Genomic DNA, 18,682 nt, shown 5'->3' with positions numbered 1-18,682 from the left:
CAGGGCTTCGGCTTTGATGCTGATTTTTTTTTATTACCAAGTAGAGTGAATATAATTTAATCTTTTAGTAAATATTAAATATTAGTTAAATAGAAAATATTGTTCACTCATGCAATATAGACGGAAACTCAAGGAGTTGCCCATGCATTTCAATTGGTGTCTTCTAACTTCCAAAAAAAAAAAAATTCAAGTTGTTGTAATTAGATTTGTGATCTATTTGTGATACCATGGTAATTTTATCAAATAAAAATTAAATAAAATTATAAAATTTAATTATTAAACAACTTAATATTAAAGCATGAAATTAAAAAAATTAATTAAAAAAAATTGAATTAGCTCAAATTAATCTACTATCTTTTAATCATGGGTATAAAATTTAGATAACCCATGAAAATGAAAGTGAAAAAAAAGAAAGAAAAGGAGCATTTTCTGTGTTCAAAATGACAACCTAGCAGTCCTGCCTACGTCTTCAAATCAGCTAAGCCCATTTTGCCATAAGCGACATGCCTCCTGCGCCGAGTAGAACAGCAACAAATGACCATGCCTGAAGCCTCATACTGTCTTGAAGTTTAGGCCCCATGAAGTCAGCAGCTAAGAGGTCCACCAGTGCCATGTAATTCAGTAATCCAGCAGATGATGCATTCAGTAATCCCACAACAATTAGAGCTGTTGGGCTGCTCTCACTGTACACATTTGACAAACCAATTCCTAGTACAATTCCAAATGGGGTTGTTGTAGAGAAGAAGAACACCAGGATTGCTTTTATCTTCATTCCATATTCAGCCTGATCACATAAATGCAATTCTTAGAGAAGTGTTCTCCTACTAGTACCAGAACATTACTGTATACGGGGTCAGAAATTTAGAGGATTTGTGACTATAAATAAATACCTGTAATATGCATCCTCCAAGACCCATTCCTTCAAAGAGTTGATGGAAGCAGAGAGCAGCGATGAGCGGCCTGATTGTGCACGGATTGTTAGAGGCACCCATTGATAAACCAATTACAACTGAGTGCACTACAATGCCGATCTCCAAAACCTGCACATGCACATGATGTAAAATCATCGTAAAAAAAAAAAAAACGAAAGAGAAATTGCATTGCAAATCAGTCAATTAATTAAGTCTCTGCACAAGCTCGTAATATATCTTCGAGAAAAAACAACTCTAATCACCCATGCTTGTGCAAATGAGAGATCTGAAGTACGCACCAAATTTTCTCGATATTTTCACTCAATTAATCCTCAAAAAATCGATAACAAAAATCAAATTTACATAACCTAATCATTAATAAAATGATTTACGTGACTACAGTAAGGATTCATACCTGAGCCACAACACGATTCCTCAACAACATTGAATCCTTGTCGTTAGCCCCGCCATTAAATCCATGGCAATGTCCAACATGTGCACCGCCATTTTCAACATTCCCCAACCCTCTCTCCCCATTGTTCACTTTCTCACCGTCTACCCCAGTACCACCCTTCCTATCAAAACCGTGCTTCTTGTAGTAACTCATCGCGAAAGAATCGATCATGAGAGTGAGTATAGCTGACAGCATGGCAACAAAAGTGGTAAAAGGAAACTTCTTCCAAGGATTTATCGGCAAACAATCAGACATCAAGTCGTTAAAAGAGTCCGGTAACACGTGCATGTACCCCGTCGCAAGGATAACACCTGAAGCAAATGCCTTTATCACTACAAATAAATCTCTATCGGGCATGAGTGCAGGGATCGTACGTGAAAATAATGGTAAACACGCCCCAATCATACTAGCAACCAAGATTGAAAAGATGGCAATTAGCTTTAGCTGTAAGGATTTGGCCTTGTCGTGGCATCCTCCTGTCGAAGCGGAATCACATTGTTGTTGTGCCGATGTTGATGTTGGCAATGTGAATGAGAGGATCAAGATTAGAGAAATGGTGATTGCATTGATTTCTGTGAAGGATGCCATGCTGATGTTATGAGATTTTAAGTAAGTGAGCTCAGGTGTGATATTTAAGGAAGTGTTTTTAGGGATTCAAAGTTCAAACCCTCGATTTTAATTATAAAATGACGCAAGTGCCCTTGACTTTATGGCACAGTAGCTGGGTTTATAGCTGGGACATTATGGGTGATATTGGGTATAGAGGTTGGTATATTTGAAAGAGGGAGGAAATTGTGGCTGGCGCGTGCCTGATTGTGGTCCAACTAGGTCGCGCCTTCCATTCTTCCTAGTCAAATCCCTCCAACTCATCCTTCTTTAGCTGACGTGGCTTGAAGTTAATTTCCAAAAATACCTAGCTGGCCTCATTTTTAACATAATGATCACAACAAAAACAACTGAATTGTTTTGAAGACACCAATAACAAATTCATTATACCCTGCAGAAAATCTGCTCCCCCCCCCCCCCCCCCCAAGCTGCCTTATACATAGAAGTTTTGTTATACAAGGAGTCTAACTCATCCCCTAAAAATCAGCATCTAGTATCTATTATAAGATAATCTTTATAGTTAATATTAAGAGTCCTAAATTGTATATATTCCTAATAAAGAAGAATTAGCAATGTTACAAAATAGTTTTGGATGCAGAGAATCATAACAGAGTTGAATTGGTGAAAGCACCTTTCGCCGTTCTCAAGTCTCCTGGCGACTCTATCAGCAGAGGCTCGCAAAAGTGCTTCTTTGGGGCTTGAAACCAGATCCTCATCTAAGCTGAGCTTTGTCTTCAAGTCATCTGGCAAAGCCTACAGAATGATCAGATCAGGACCACTTTTGCAGGAGAAGTCATCATAGGTGTTGGATATTCACGTACCATGACCTCATTTACAAGCCTTTCTAGTTGAATCTGTTCTATATAGTAGTTACGTGGAGTGTGCGAACCTTCCAAACCGTTAGTGTATGATGTTTCAATTGTGGTTTCATCAACGGTATCATTTCACCAGGAGTTCCATCAACGGATGCTGCTTGAGTTTTTATTCCTTTTTTTGAGTTTTACACAATGAAAAGGGTTTTCAAAATTGAGTTTGTGTTTTTCCCTTTCTAATGATTTTAAATGGTTCTTGGCATTTGTTCAGTTTTAAGTTAAATTTAATATGAATGTGTCAAAGCAAGATTGCTGCTAATTTTGGGGTGAAGTGAGAGATAGTGACCAGTCAAGTGGATGGAAGAAGAGAGGTGGGGATATTTGGTTTTAGATGTAGGAGGATGGAGAAGAGTTGTTTGGTGAAGATGATTCCAAGCAAGGATGATGAAAAACCAGTCAAGGAGAATACAGAGTACTGTACAAAAAGTCAGGTTATATAGGGAAGTGCTAAGGCTGCAAGGAGTGTTACGTAGACTTTCTCATTTTTATAATAATACAAAGATTTCTATGATAACTAAAAAAAAATTGGAGTAGATCTTATGTGATAAATATCAAATTTCAATGTAAAATTGTTTTTTTTATTTTTTTATTGATCTCTGAAGGAAGAATTCAGTCCTCTAAATATATGTAATAATCCCTAATTTAATGTCTCTAATCCCTGATTTATAGTCTACAATAAATATAAGATATTCTATTACAATTTGGTTACCATATATTGTTGATATTCTTGCTATAATATACATTGACATCCCCCCTCAAATTGATGTTGGCCGATCAAGAAGCATCAATTTGTCAATCACGAGTTGATGTCGAGGTTGGGACAAGGCCTTCGTAAAGACATCAGTTGTCTGATGCTCGGTGGAAATATGAGGCAGTGTAAGAATAATATGATCAAGAGTTTCACGAATGTAGTGACAATCAACTTCAATATGTTTGGTGCGTTCATGAAACACAGGATTAGTAGCAATCTGAATAGCACTTGTGTTATCAGCATGAAGAGGTGTAGGAGTGTGCTGAGGAAAACCAAGTTCATGTAGCAAACCCTGGAGCCACACAATTTCAGAACATGCGGAGGACATGGCTCGATACTCAAATTCTGTGGAAGATTTTGAGATTCGGTTTAGCTTTTTGCTTTTCCATGAAATTAAAGCATTTTCAAGAAACATACACCACCCAGTAACAGACCAACATCTATCTATACACCCTGCCCAATCTGCATCACTATAACTTGTTAATTGTAATGAATTATCAGCAGAAAAAAATAATTCTCGCCCAGATATGCCTTTAAGATAGCGAAGAATTCTTCGAACAGCAGCTAAATGAGGTTGACAAGGAGCTTGTAAAAACTGACCGACTTGTTGTACTGCAAAAAAAATATCTAGCCAAGTAATGGTTAGATAATTCAAACAGACCATCAATTGCCTGTATATAAAGGGATCAGGTAACAAGTCACCATCATTCTGACAAAGTTTTAAATTAATCTCGAGAGGTGTAAAAACGTTATTCCCTGATTCAAGACTGCTCAAGAGAAGAATCACTTAGGTGTATTTATGCTGATGTAGAGAAATCTCATTAATTGAACATAGAGTGCACCTGTGGACCAAGGAAATAGTGAAGGTATCCCAGATCCTTCATATCCTTCATATGAAAGAACACTGTAAATCATTGATTTTAATTATCAAATGACGCAAGTGCCCTTGACTTTATGGTACAGTAGCTGGGTTCATAGCTGGGACATTATGGGTGATACTGGGCATGGAGTTGGGTATATTTGAAAGAGGAAGGAAATTGTGGCTGGCGCGTGCCTGATTGTGGTCCAACTAGTTCGCGCCTTCCATTTTTCTTAGTGACATCCCTCCAACCCATCCCTCTTTAGCTGACGTGGCCTGTTAATTTCCAAAAATACCTAGCTCGGCTTGGATCGGTAATTTGCTTTGAAGTGTCCTCTTATTTAATTTTATTGATTAAAATCAATTAAAATTTTAGAAATTCAATTTAAAACTAAAATAAATATTCAAATTTTTTTATAAAAAAGAATATCTTTATCTCAATTATCTGACTCAATTTTTAATTAAAATTAACAAATTTATTATTATTATTTTTAATATATATTTTTTAATTTATTTTATTAAACACACATATAGAATTTCTTATCAAAAGTTCAAATATTTCTTGATGGTAAAACAAAATTCACTCAAAAAGTATTAAAAAAAACCTTAATAGATTAAAATATTTTCAGGTTCATTTAAGAACATAATTATTAAATCTAAATAGAAATAATTTAATGTATAATAAACGATAAAAACAGATTTTTTATATTATTTTAATCTTTTCACCTAATCTGGATCATTAAATTTAAAATGACATGATTAAGAAACATGCCATGGAATTGGCAGGAGAGGGAGGCTAATGGTTTAGATGATTACAAGGACAGATAAAGAAAGGTTTAAGGCATTTTTTACTCTTAATTTCCTATTTCAGAATATTATAAGGAGTCGATTAACGTTGCCAACATGGATAACCCCTCTTCTACAGAGAAGGTGTGCTTTACACAATTTTTATTTTTAAATATTTTTTGTTTAAAAAAATATTAAATTAATATTTTTTAGAATTTTAATGTACTAATATTTAAAATTTTAAAAAAATTATTTTAATATATTTTCAAATAAAAAACTAATTAAGAAAGCAACAAGCACTGCAATCTCGTACACCCTCAAACTATCGGAGAAACTGAAGGCAAGGCTCCCTAACTCCGAACATAATAAACTCGATGATGAATATTTGATTTTCCCGAACAAGAGGGCACCGTGCAGAAAAATTCAACGAGAAACATAGAAGCAAAAAGATGGAAAACAGGAGTCGGAAACAAAAATATGAATCTACTAGAGTCCATTTCGAGCTCGAACAAGCCAACACAGTCCAACGCACCCAACCGCCAAAGCTGCAATAAGAGGTACTTGGCCATCACGGACAATCAATCTATTCCTGTTTTTTCTCACTTCCTGAGACCTCTCTCCCAAGCTATCACGAACAAGATTGCTCAACGTATCTAACCGAAGCATGACTTGACGTTGCGATCGGGCAATTCCTGATAGCTGTCCACATTGAGCAATAAATGAGAAGATTGGAAGGCACTCCTGCTAACTGGATAGTATTGATGTGTTTCAAACACATGATTAACAGAACAACTCTACAAACTTGGATGCACTCATTTTCACCTTTAAGTTGTAAGAATTTATGCAATCATTCTGTTTTCTGTTTTTACTATACTAGTGACATCCCTGTTTTTAGGATTATATTATTTGTTCCTACTTTTGTTAAGAACTAAAAAACTTTCAAACCATTGACTACAGGTACTTTTGTCGAGGATCAATAGACCTATAAACACAAGTACATAAAATAATTATGAGATGGTTTGAAAGGGTCAGCCATGATACCTCCTCCATTAAAGGTGACTCCTTAGCCAACTGGGATGAAGATGAGGAATTGAACATTCTGGATCCATTCAAGGAAGTATTGCCTGAACCAGATACGAAGTAAGAAGCTGGAGCAGAACCATTGCACACTTCAGCTTGGAGAGCCATGTTTTGTTGGCTAGGAGAATTCTTCTTGATGGTTAGCTTGGAATTTAACTCTTCAATACATGTTGTGAACTCATCCATTCTGTCATTTAGTGAAGAAATCTGTTCTGAAAGTTGAGTTATGGCTCCCTGCACAAGAATATATGTAGCAAGAGAAAAAATGAATACAGTAACACAAGAAGATTTCAGTCCCACCACTACATACTACAAAAACAAGAAAACAGCTATAAAGACTTGAATTCAACAACTACATGCTGGGAAATGAGGCATAACAGCTGAGAAACTAAAAGGAACACCTGGTTGGCTAGTGCAGCTGGTGACTCCAGATTTCTATCATCAAACCTTTTACTGGTTGCAGCAAGCCCAGTAAGCTTGGACAGGTTCTTGTCCCTTTGAGAGGAATATGAATGTGACATGCCACTGTTTGATGTAAAATATGATCAGTCTATATCACTGCCATTTCAAATAGTACTTAGAACACATTAAGTAAGGACAATAAAGAAGAATTAGCAATGTTACAAAATAGTTTTGGATGCAGAGAATCGTAACAGATTTGAATTGGTGAAAGCACCTTTTGCCATTCTTAAGTCTCCTGGCAACTCTATCAGCAGAGGCTCGCAAAAGTGCTTCTTTGGGGCTTGAAACCAGATCCTCATCTAAGCTGAGCTTTGTCTTCAAGTCATCTGGCAAAGCCTACAGAATGATCAGATCAGGACCACTTTTGCAGGAGAAGTCATCATAGGTGTTGGATATTCACGTACCATGACCTCATTTACAAGCCTTTCTAGTTGAATCTGTTCTATATAGGTACGTGGAGTGTATGAACCTTCCAAACCTAGCTGCTCTGCAATGAATTTTACAACCAACCGATCTCTTCCTTGCACCTTTTTTTAGACAAGCAACAATGTGAGTGTTTTATAGCTCAAACAACATGCTATCAACGAGATACATAAAGGACAGAAGATTGATAACATGTGTTTCGATCACAGAAATAAAACACTACATCATCACACTTAACATAAATCCAGTATTTCTATAAATACATAGAAGTTGATAACATTAACCATCTTTGGCATTGGATAACATGGCCGTATACAAGAACAAAATGTGCTCAATCAACAGTACATGTTTGGAGTGGAACGGAACCATTTGAAACTACCAAAAAAACTTACTAGAAAAGAAAATTACCAAGGCAATACTGCCTTAATCTAGTTGATTTAACTTTACAGTAACGATTGTTATCATTAATGACAGATCAAAGTATTTGTCACCATCAGTAAGTATCAGCTATGTTATAGGAATTTAAATAATTTATTATTTACATCCTTGCAGATGTTGGTGCAATTTAACATTAGTCTTTTGTATTTCTAGAACTGACAGATATAGTTGATCTTCATAATAGATCAAACTTTAGACCTCACGTTGTCTCCTTGCTGAAAGATGCTTTATAAAGACTGCCATGTTAGTTCTAAAAGCAAATGATCTAACGTTTAATTGCTTTAAAACTCGGGGTTGAAAATAATTCTCCTAAGAATTCTCAATATAATCTAAGAAAACTTTTGCATGGTATAGCAAGAAAATTCAGAAATTAAGACAAACTTTGACTGCAGCTGAGTGATACGATATTTAACTATTTCATTACTGGTGCTTTCAACCTTGTACATGGAGGCACCAGCTTACCTACCACGTAAACGGAAAGTGAGAAATTATTTAAAAGTACCTGAACATATTGACGATTAAGTTGTCCTAACCAATCAATTTTCACACACACTCTATCATCAGAGAATATATGGCTACTTCTTTGAAGGATAGCAGCTATTGTGTATCCCAAGGCCATCAGCCCACTAAGGAGTTTAACAGTGACTTCAAAAGTGATCCTTGGTGATATGATAAATGGAACATCTGCAACCCATTCCTGAAAATGAACTATCATTAACGAACAAGATAAATTTGTATACATAATAAAACAACATCATGAAATCAACATACCACAGATCACCCAGATAGCCATTATAACACCAACATATTTTGTCCTACTGAGGTCGCAACAAATTTTTTGAGAAGCAATGTAAGTCTACAGGACTTGCACATTTTTCTACAGTAGTAGATTATAGTTGCTGGATACCTGATGCATGTGCTGGACCAGGGGGCAGAAAGGTATGGCGTACAAGAGACAAGTTAAAAATTTTAAGAAAAACCCAGAAACTCTTTCAAGTCAGAAAGGCTGCCCATACTGCTCAACAACATATCTAGGCATACCCCCACTAATATTCTTTGGCCACGAGTTTGTAACATTTAAGCTACCATTTACCAATGCATGCTAGTTAATTTTGCAGAACCTTAACTAAAAGGAAACAAACTTTCAGGACAAACCTCAAACATAAGATTGTATTTCCCATCTTTATTTCGCATCCTCAGATACGATTGGCATGTTTCTGGATCTTCACCAGGTGGTAAAAGATATATGTCATAAATCTGCTCCATTGTCTCTTTTTGGTCTTCAGAGAGAACAGCTTTGATCTGGTCCACCGTTACCTTTCTTGCTGACTACAATAAAAATACACACTCAGAAATAGATGTATATTAAAATACAATCACTGGAGCAACTACTGATTAGAACAATAGAAAGATATGGAGAATTGAAAAATGCAAATAAAAGAGTAAATCAAAACAGATAAAAGTGAAAAACAACCTTTAATATATAAGTTGGACTTTGGAATCCAGAGAAGGGGTTGAACTTATTTATAATTTTTATATGCGCTGTTTGGAGATCTGGCTCAATAAAGGCTTTGTACATTGGATATACCTGCAAAATAGTGAAGCTTGTACTTGAAAAATAAACATCATGACAAAAAAAGGATGTTCAGAAAAGGAAAAAAAAAAGAATATAACACAGCCCAACCGTTTCAGATATCTGTTGAATTATTTCCTCTGGTTCTTGGCCAGCACGTTGGATGTCCCTTAAAACCCGTTTTACAAGGTCAAAGTGAACTCCCCCAGTCACAGATACTCGGAGGTCTAACAAAGGTCGCAGATTTGCACTTAGAGCATAGATTCCTTCAATAATCACTATACGAGAAGATGGTACTTCGAGTGTCCTGTTACAATTACATACTTAAATTAGGTTAAGTTAAAGGTGCACACTGCACACGAGAAGTTAACAATATTAGGATTGAGGTTGATTATTTTCAGCAAACTTGTAAAAAAACTGAATTCTGCTTGAGTTTTGCATCATCATGTTGAGCCAAGTCAACGTTTCAGTCTTGAGTGGCCTTCACATACAAAACCTAAGACACAAATTCAATTTGATTCTTTTGCGACACTTTTGAAGTCCTGCTTTTCCATGATTACTGAGAGTTTGGCCATTGCTACTCTTGACTCTTAAAAAGTACACCCATCTTCCAGTCAACACCATACCATTAGTGTATGATCTTTCAAATGCGGTTTCATCAATGGTATCATTTCACCAGGAGTCCCATCAATGGATGCTGCTTGAGTTTTTATTCCGTTTTTTTTTTTAGTTTTACGCAATGAAAAGGGTTTTCAAAATTGAGTTTGTGTTTTTCCCTTTTCAATGATTTTCAATGGTTCTTGGTATTTGTTCAGTTTTACCTTAATTTAACATGAATGTATCAAAGCAAGATTGCTTCTAATTTTGGGGTGAAGTGAGAAACAGTGACCAGTCATGAGGATGGAAGAGGAGATGTGGGGATATTTGGTTTTAGATGTAGGAGCATGGAGAAGAGTTGTTTGGTGAAGATGATTCCAAGCAAGGATGATAAAAAACCAGTCAAGGAGAATACAGAGTACTGTACAAAAGGTCAGGTTATATAGAGATGAGCTAAGGCTGTAAGGAGTGTTAGGTACACTTTCTCATTTTTATAATAATACAAAGATACTAGAAAGTATGATAACTAAAAAAATTGGAGTAGATCTTAACCTGTATCCTGTTCTTGTGCTAGACTTGAAATCATAGATTGGAACCTCAGCTGGTTTCCCTGCCTTTAAATCATGAACATTCTTGAGCAATGTGTCATAGTCCGTCAAGCGTGGGTCTGTTGCAAAGTAGCATTAGAACCAATAGCATACACATGCATGATTTTATCATAACTTCAAAATATTAGAACTGCTGTGAATAACGATTCAAACTTTTGAAAACTGTAGTTACATCTTGCCATTTCAGCTTTCCACATCACAGGAAGCAAGTATAAACTCACTACTCAGCAGAGACAGCTGAAGTTTTAGTTAAATTTATAGCTGTACAAGATAGTCTGTCCGCGGCCATGTCTAGATTCTTTTACATGTGTCTCGTGCAGCAAGGAAACTCATCCACGCATTCAAGTGGCAACAAGAAGGTAGAAAATGAGTGGAACTTCAGAAAGACAACTAAGACTTGCAATGCACGCAGAAGAACTGTAATCATGATCTCATTATCACCTAGTATGGGCTGAAAACTGCTAAGGCCAAACTTAAGCGCAGTTATTTACCAAATTCTACCTATGAAATAAAAATCTTCCAGTACATACTTTGAAATGAGAGAAGCGGAAATGAAACTATATTCCTGTCTTCTTCAGATATAGATTATAGTTCAAAGCATGTTCTGTAACAACCTAAATAAGCAGTAAACCATCTCTCACGTAGCATCCACATCTCCACACCCCATAAGACAATAGAAGTGCTCTTCATATCAGCAACACCATTTTGTGAAGTACTCTTCACAACCCAGTTTGTCTCAAGTTACTCAAAATTTGACACACCACATCTACACCTAACGAGTTTATATCAGCAGCCAAATCTCAAAGCCACATTAAGTATGTTCTAGGTTGAAATGGAATTCATGGCTTTGAGAATGTAAAGGTATTAGAGCAGCTAGACACGATTAGAGACTACAGCTAAGATTCACTGAACTGCAGAACATATTAGATATGCCATTGGCTAATGGTGTAACCACACAGAGAGCTTAAAAAATACGTGCACAGACACCTTTTAGCACAACTGATATATACCATTTCCAGAAACCAAGAGAACATGCTGTAAAACTAAAATCAGTTGTGAATTACGACAAATTCAGGAGCAAGGTCATGGAGGAAAGTGATATACAGTTGCAAATGTCAATAAACCTGCAACAGCGGAAAAATTCAAGAAAAAGTGCATTCCAGAACTCTAAATCCATTGAAATCTCCATCAGTTCAATGCACCTTTAAAAAACTGATGACATAAAAATTCTCTGTTGACCCACTGAAGCATCACAGATGCTGGAATCTAATAGAACCAAAGGTAAGGCGTTGAGTTAGGGATGTAAAGGACTCTATATCATAGACGCATGATCAAGAAGGGTGATGTGATGTTGGCACGAGGAAGACAATGGGATGATAAAGATAAATAAATGATAAGGGACAGGACTCAAATTTCAAAGGAGAAAGGGAAGGCAAGTTCCAAGAAAATTGGGAAAAAATCGAACTAATTAGCATCACCAACTAACAAGTTTGTCACTGTGATGTCCACAAAGACAGACTTTATGTCACTCCTCTTTGTGATATTATCATATTATGATCCAACAGTGAGTCCAACAAAGCAAGTCTTCAATCACAGAAGTACATGGGAAATAAGCCTGGGTCAGCTTTTGTGTTCAATATAATCTTAAAGAAAGCACGATTGTTAAGGTTTTCTGCACCAACAGGACCAAGTCCCTACCCTAAAAATTGGTTTCTTTAAAACCTTTTACATAGTTACAAATACTGTCTAGCATCAGTAAAAAGTACACATCCATATCAAAAGTACAGTAACATTTTGCGTGCAGACTTTTTTGATAATCTGCAGTATATAATTGCTACAATCAGAGGAAACTAGAATAATTTATTTAAACAAACACTAAATAGCTCTTTCCAACAAATTAACAGTAAGGTTCAATAAAAAATTTGCAAATGATCTTCAAAAATTGAAGTCGCATCTTCCATATCATATTTACCCAGACAAACTGCTCACAAGACTAAAGTTCCAAAGGAATGACACATGTAAAAAGCAACATTACCATCAAAATTGCCATCGACAATTCGGCTTGAATCATTGTAGTTGTCCATTGATATGACAGCAACGCTGGGCAAGAAGTTGAGAATTTTTTCAGTGAAAATGGTCTTCCCAGCTCCTGAAGGGCCTGCTATACCTACCAGTATTATTCCATCATTCTTTTGTGCTAACAATTGGCAGGCACGGATAACAACAAAAAATCCCTTCTCAAATGACAGAGGATTTTGGATTGGAACTATCTCAAAGCGATCAGAGTCCTTTTTCTTAGTTGATCTGACTTGATCTTTCAAGAGTCCCAGCCGTTTTGGGTGTGATTCAGCTTCAGAAGTATCTTTAGCCATGGATAAGAAGACGCTGGGTCAAACCTCTGCAAGTAAGACAAATTAGAGAATATGAATCAGAGGCAAAAATTATGGCATTAAATGGTAAAAATAAACAAATGATTTTCCACGCACTACTAAATGCACACAACAGAAGGGCAAGTTCCAAAGATATAGCATTGAAACACAGGATTTTAGTTCAAAAGGGTAAGATCATCTTTTCATACAAAAATAGTCACTCGCAAAGTATTTGATAAATAGCTATAAGTTTAGAGCGCCCCTAATATAACATATATGACTTAGCTACCAAAATAAAAAAATCAATTAAGAACTCCAGCAGAGCAGGCTCAATTCTGAACTTCTCGTTCTACAGAAAATGACAGTTCATTCATGAGAAGAATCCAAAAAATGCTATATTTCCATTATAAAAAGTTATGATAGAATGAATGAATAATGGAGCTATATTCAAACTTATTAAACATGACAAGTTATGAATGAATGAATAATCGAGGTATATTCAAATCTATTTAAACAAATGTAAAAATTCCATGGCCCTCTGCTGCAGTAACATCGCAATTCAAATGAGTTTCTCACTAGATTACTGACACAACTCATTATTAAACAATAAGTTCACGTCCTAAAGCCAAATTACTTTTTTCCTATGAGAGAACTGCCACATTTAGCATTAGCAAAAGAAAAGGGTCGTTTTAATTCAAAGTATTCAATTTTTATGCAATGAATTTTGTCAGCACATTCTTTCTCCTGAATCACACCAAAATTTACTGCTCTAAAGATCCAAACAAAACCTTAGCTATTCCTGAAAACAAAATACAAGAATGTTGACCCAAAAACAATAACACATATCATTTAAAAACAAAAACAAAATCACTAGCAAAATCAAGATAAGAAAATCAATACAAAAAGAAATCCAAACAAGCCAAACACCAACAAACAGGGCTAAAAACTCAGCCTTGGCAATCTGTACGGATCCACTATAACACCATCCCAAAGCAACCGCCACACGAAGAAAAAAAACAGTTGAATTTAATAAGAAAATGGGAGAAGCAGCACAACCCAGATGGCAAAATGAATGAAAAAAAGTAATAAGAGAGGACTAACCGAGTCAGAGTGAGTTTTCAGTTTTGTTGCAATGGCAGTGAGGTTTTTAGCAAGCAGGGGAAGTCAGGTCAGCCTTATGAGGTCGGTTTCTTACTATAAATAGAGAAAAATAAAATATTTTCCTTAAAAAAAGAATGAGATATTTCCAGGATTTTACTTTTTAATTGTTTTATAAGATAGGGGAGTTGGGAGTTGTAGAGATTCTGGAACTTCACTCGAGAAAGACCCCTGGGGATAGAGAAAATTATAGGAGACAGCGGAATAAGATTTTATATTACAGTATTATTAACAAGGTTTTCAGCCGTGTTTGTTTGTGCTAAGAATTTTTTAGTTTTTTTTTTAATTTTAAGTTATTATTATTATTATTATTATTTATAATCTCAGATATACTCTTAACGGGTCGGGAGTCTCTGTTACTCTTCCGATTTCAATTTAAATTAAAAGATAATACAAATCTAATATCCATGATAAGAATATTTTTATTTAGGTTTCTCTTCTGTATTTATTTATTTAGTGGGAGTCTATAAAAATAACTGATAAAAAAAAATATTTTTTTATAAGTGACCCTTGGTCCGGGGGATTGGTTCGGGTCATTTTACCAAGGAAGATTTTAGGGTTGGAGTACAATTATCGATCCCGTTGCCAGTAGCTTCGCTCAAAAAGGTCTTCAAGCTTTCCATTTTCCTGTCTTCGCTTGTCGTCAGTGTGCGCGGTTAGCCGTCTCCATGCTCGTTTTTTTAAGAACAATTTAAGCCGTCAGATTGGATATGATGGCAATGTGTAAACTGTTTTTCCGTTGATTATTAAAATTATTTATCTCTTCCCTTCACAATCGGCTGTCAGTTCTCGCAGGAACTTTTCCGTATCAGGGATGATGTGGTTGCATTAGCTGGAGAAATCCATGCGGTTAGAGTTCATATTTTTTTCAAGAGGACTTCAAGAATAATTAATATAATATTATTAATTATTCTTTAAACATCATCGTAGATTTTTTAATAAGTTTAAAAACTTGTGAGATCAAAATAGTATTTTCATAATTAATTATTATGATGTGAACATGCTTGTTATTTTGCGCCGCGCTGCAATTGTTACGCTATGTTGTATTATTTGATGCTATGCTGTTAAATAAAAACAATCTTTGGTAATTAATTATCGTCTTTATAAATGTCTAAAACAACTCGATGGTTCCTCAAAAAAATCCCATGTTCATGTTGATAGATAAATTGGTTAGTCACATGTTCTCACACAAGGTTATGTACTTGCCGACAAAAAAAAATCATGGTGGGTTAAGGGACTCTTTGATGCTCAAATAATTATTTTTGTAGAAAAAAATATTTTAAAAATATTTATATAGTTAAAAATAAAAGATATTCAGAACTTGGAGCTTTAAAGATTTATAGAATATTTATAGCTCATAGATCTTGTTTTTTATAAAAAAAATAAGATTTGATGTAATTTTATTCTAATAGCATTTAATGAAAAATAAAAATCTTCTACACAAATATATATACGAATGGAAATAAAATAGAATATTGGGAGATTTTTCACATACATAAAGGTGTATGAAGAGTAAAATATAAAATGCAGCTGAGTTTATGAAAGCTGAGCTTTTTCTTCAAGTTGAACAAAAAAAATAAACAAGATCCTTCCCTTAGCTTAGCTCATGGCATTGAAACTAAATACGTTGCATGAAAACCGGTGTATTGATAACAAGGACTATATTGAAAACATTTAAACATGTACATTTTATTTTTTTCTAATATGTGAACATATTTTCTAACAATAATTCTTAAATTGAGAAAAAAAAAAGATTGGATAGTGTCATAACTCAATTAATTTTAATTCATTTGCTTTTAATTTAATTTTCAAGGGGATTAAAATTTGGAATTAAAAAGGTGCAATTTGATAATGCATAGCAGAATCAATGGCTAAAATAGTTGTTTCTTAAAACAAATCACCCGGGATATTCAGTTAATTAATTTTAATTTTTAAATTTGAAAAGCAATGAATTGGTGTTTGTTTGGAACTGTTACGCTCCTGTATCATAAATACGTATTCCAGGATATAAAAAGAGAGTGGTGCAGATCAAAAGATTCTAGGCAGGGAGCAGGGAGAGAGAGAGAGAGAGAGAGAGTCGTACAGTAACATCCCAGAATTATCATCAAAAAAGGAAAATCTAGCCCCTTTCAATTTCATCTCTCCCCCATACTGTCACTAGAAGAACCAGCCGCCTTCACATAGAAAACGACCCACCATTCTTACATTTCACCCAAAACCAGTCGTTCCTTTCCTCCTCCACCAATCGGCCACATAAAAAAATCTCCCTCATCTCTCCGTTATCAAAAACAGCAGCAATTACCACTGCCCCCAGACCGACGCCCAGCAGCTCACCCCCTCCATCACCCAAAACAGCACTGTGACCCGTCTCACAAACCCGATCGTTATAAACCAACAAGTTTCCAAGCCAACCAACAGTCCTTTTTCTTTCTTCGACTTCGGTCGGCGACGGGCACAGTTCCAACAACCATTGAAATACTCTACCCACGACAGTAACGCCACCACCAGCCATTAGATAGTTCAAAAAAACAGTAGAGAAGATTGTGTGAGAGAGAGAAGAAGATCTAAAAAAAACACCTTTTTTAAGATGTGTAATTATCGTGTGCGCGGGTTAATTAGTAAAAGAGAACGCGTGTATTTGCATTTTCTCTTCATGTATTTGAATAATAAAAATTAAAAAGACAAGATTAAATATTTTAATTTAGCCAAGTTCTAAAAGAAAACCATAAAAAAACGTGTGTTTGCATCAACTTTCATCTCTTAGCATAAAAAAAAAAAGAAAAATAAATTAAGAAAAACATATTTTTGCATTTTAAGCATCTAACAAAAATTATTGTTCTAATTTTTTTAATAAGAAAATATTTTAAATGCATGTGGGCCATGTACAAGTTTATAAAGTTCGTTTTTTTCCCTCCATATCAAATATAAAATCAACTTAAAAATTTATTGATATAATATTACAATAAAACTAGTAATGCAACCTCTTTAATATAAAATATTTTAGGGTGATATATATATACAGAGCATAATCAGTCTTTTATTGTAAAACTTTTTTTTAAAATTACAAGATGTTAGATTTTTTATATATATATAAATATGGTCATCAAGAGTGTTGGTGTGACAAATAAAATTATAATATATAAAAAAATTATAATTTTAAATATAAAAAATAATCTCCGTGCTTTTTATTTTTGTTATAAGCCGAAAATCATGAACGAATAGTGTAAAGGCCAGGAAAAAGAAAGGACACGGCATACATTTTGATTGAACGGTCATGAATGTTTTGTTGTTTTAGCCATTGCTTTTTATCTCATCTCGATATGGTTCAAGTGCAAATATTCGGTGCGTACGTGCATAGGTTTGCTAATTAACTTCGCTTTTTATACGATTCGGTTAATTCATAAAGCGACACGTAATAATTCCAGTTGACTCACTGAGTGGACTTGGGAGATTCAAGGCGAGTCTTTGTCAACCATCACATGACCTGAGAAATTGCCATGTGTCCGCCCTTTTTCTTCCTTGCATTGATTGACAAATTCAAAGATTACTACTGGCCTCAGTCTACCCAGCTGATGGCAACGGAAACCCAGTATTCGTGACTGGATGGAATCTAATCATGAAGCATCTTGGACAAATGGACGGTGATAAGCATGAAAAGGTGTCTACCAAAGTATTTTTAAAAGTTTTTATTTTATTTTATCGAGTTACAATAAATAGTAATTTTCTATTAATTATTATTGGAGCTCTATTTAGAGAAAAAAACAAATATATCTTTTTTTTATATGCCATGAGTTTCACCTTGCTTCGCTCTCTATGTCTGTTATTTATTAAAAAGATAAATTAATAAAATAACTAACAAGATAACTACAATTGGCAACGCCTTCGATGGTCAGCTCGTCGTGTTTTTTAAGTCATGTTTTTGACAAAAAGGCCCTTGTTCGGCCACCTTGGAGCACGTGTGACTTTTTTTTTCCTGATCGCGTCTCACTTAGGTGGCGGTATTCAATTGATCAAGGTGGTTTATCAATAAATAACGACTTTGACAATCATCCACGTAAAACAATCTTTTCGTTCTGCATATAATATTCTGGAATTACACAAAATTAATTGATTTTCTCCGTGGATTACTTGCTCTGTAGCTACAGATGAATTATATTTTTATTTATCGAGATTAAATTAATCTTTTTTAATCTGGTTAAAGGCATGTTATATTAGTAGCCATGCTAGAGAGATTTTTTGTTGTCGTTGCAGTTATCTTGACCATTCATCGTTCTTTTAAGATTCTGGAACAAATGGATTTGAAGAATTCCGTGACATCTCTACGATCAGTAAACGACAGCGTTTGCCCATTAATGTCTTGTCACTTCTAAAAGAAAAATATTCGCATGCTACCATGGGGACACGTGGAAAATTATAGGTTATCGACAAGCACAATTGTGGAAAATGAGGACCAACTTGTCAAGAACCTACCGATGTCTACAAGTTAAATTGACAATTCCAATTTAGCAATTGGGAGTTTGGTTGTGCTATATTTTTTATTTTTTAAAATATTTTTTGATTTTTTATATACTGGTATTAAAAATAAAAAATATATTATTCTAATATGTTTTTAAATTAAAAAATATTGAAAAAACACCCTCCAGCAATATCTCAATCACCACCTAAACCTTCTTTGCTGCGTTAATTAGTGAAAGTAGTCTAAATGTGTGCTATCAAGCCTTTACATCTTAGAAAA

General features: G+C 34.8%; 2 protein-coding genes across 3 annotated transcripts; both read right to left on the bottom strand.

Annotated features, from left to right (window-relative positions):
• Positions 1–180: 180 nt before the first annotated feature.
• LOC133696124 (fe(2+) transport protein 1-like) lies at positions 181–1,953 on the bottom strand. Its single transcript, XM_062118176.1, has 3 exons — positions 1,327–1,953; positions 891–1,040; positions 181–784 (listed from the first exon to the last, which is right to left on the bottom strand). Exons 1-3 carry the CDS (start codon positions 1,951–1,953, stop codon positions 479–481), a joined length of 1,083 nt encoding a protein of 360 aa, XP_061974160.1. The 3' UTR covers positions 181–478.
• Positions 1,954–5,477: 3,524 nt separating this feature from the next.
• Positions 5,478–14,136, bottom strand: LOC133697615 (inorganic pyrophosphatase TTM2-like). 2 transcript variants are annotated; one of them, XM_062120289.1, is made up of 12 exons: positions 13,891–14,136; positions 12,456–12,818; positions 10,365–10,479; positions 9,327–9,522; positions 9,117–9,230; positions 8,798–8,971; positions 8,145–8,339; positions 7,186–7,308; positions 6,996–7,117; positions 6,721–6,844; positions 6,281–6,553; positions 5,478–5,938 (listed from the first exon to the last, which is right to left on the bottom strand). In XM_062120289.1, the coding sequence occupies exons 2-12, from the start codon at positions 12,790–12,792 to the stop codon at positions 5,726–5,728; spliced, it is 1,986 nt and encodes a 661-aa protein (XP_061976273.1). In that variant the 5' UTR covers positions 12,793–12,818; positions 13,891–14,136; the 3' UTR covers positions 5,478–5,725. The 2 variants fall into 2 exon arrangements, with proteins under 2 accessions (XP_061976273.1, XP_061976275.1); XM_062120291.1 differs by lacking the exon at positions 13,891–14,136 and adding an exon at positions 12,907–13,011.
• Positions 14,137–18,682: the final 4,546 nt, after the last annotated feature.

This window comes from Populus nigra, chromosome 6 (assembly GCF_951802175.1).
Source record: "Populus nigra chromosome 6, ddPopNigr1.1, whole genome shotgun sequence".
In the NCBI taxonomy this organism is placed as follows: Eukaryota; Viridiplantae; Streptophyta; class Magnoliopsida; order Malpighiales; family Salicaceae; genus Populus; species Populus nigra.
Note: the sequence above shows the minus strand (reverse complement) of the source record. Positions and strands in the feature narration are given on the sequence as shown.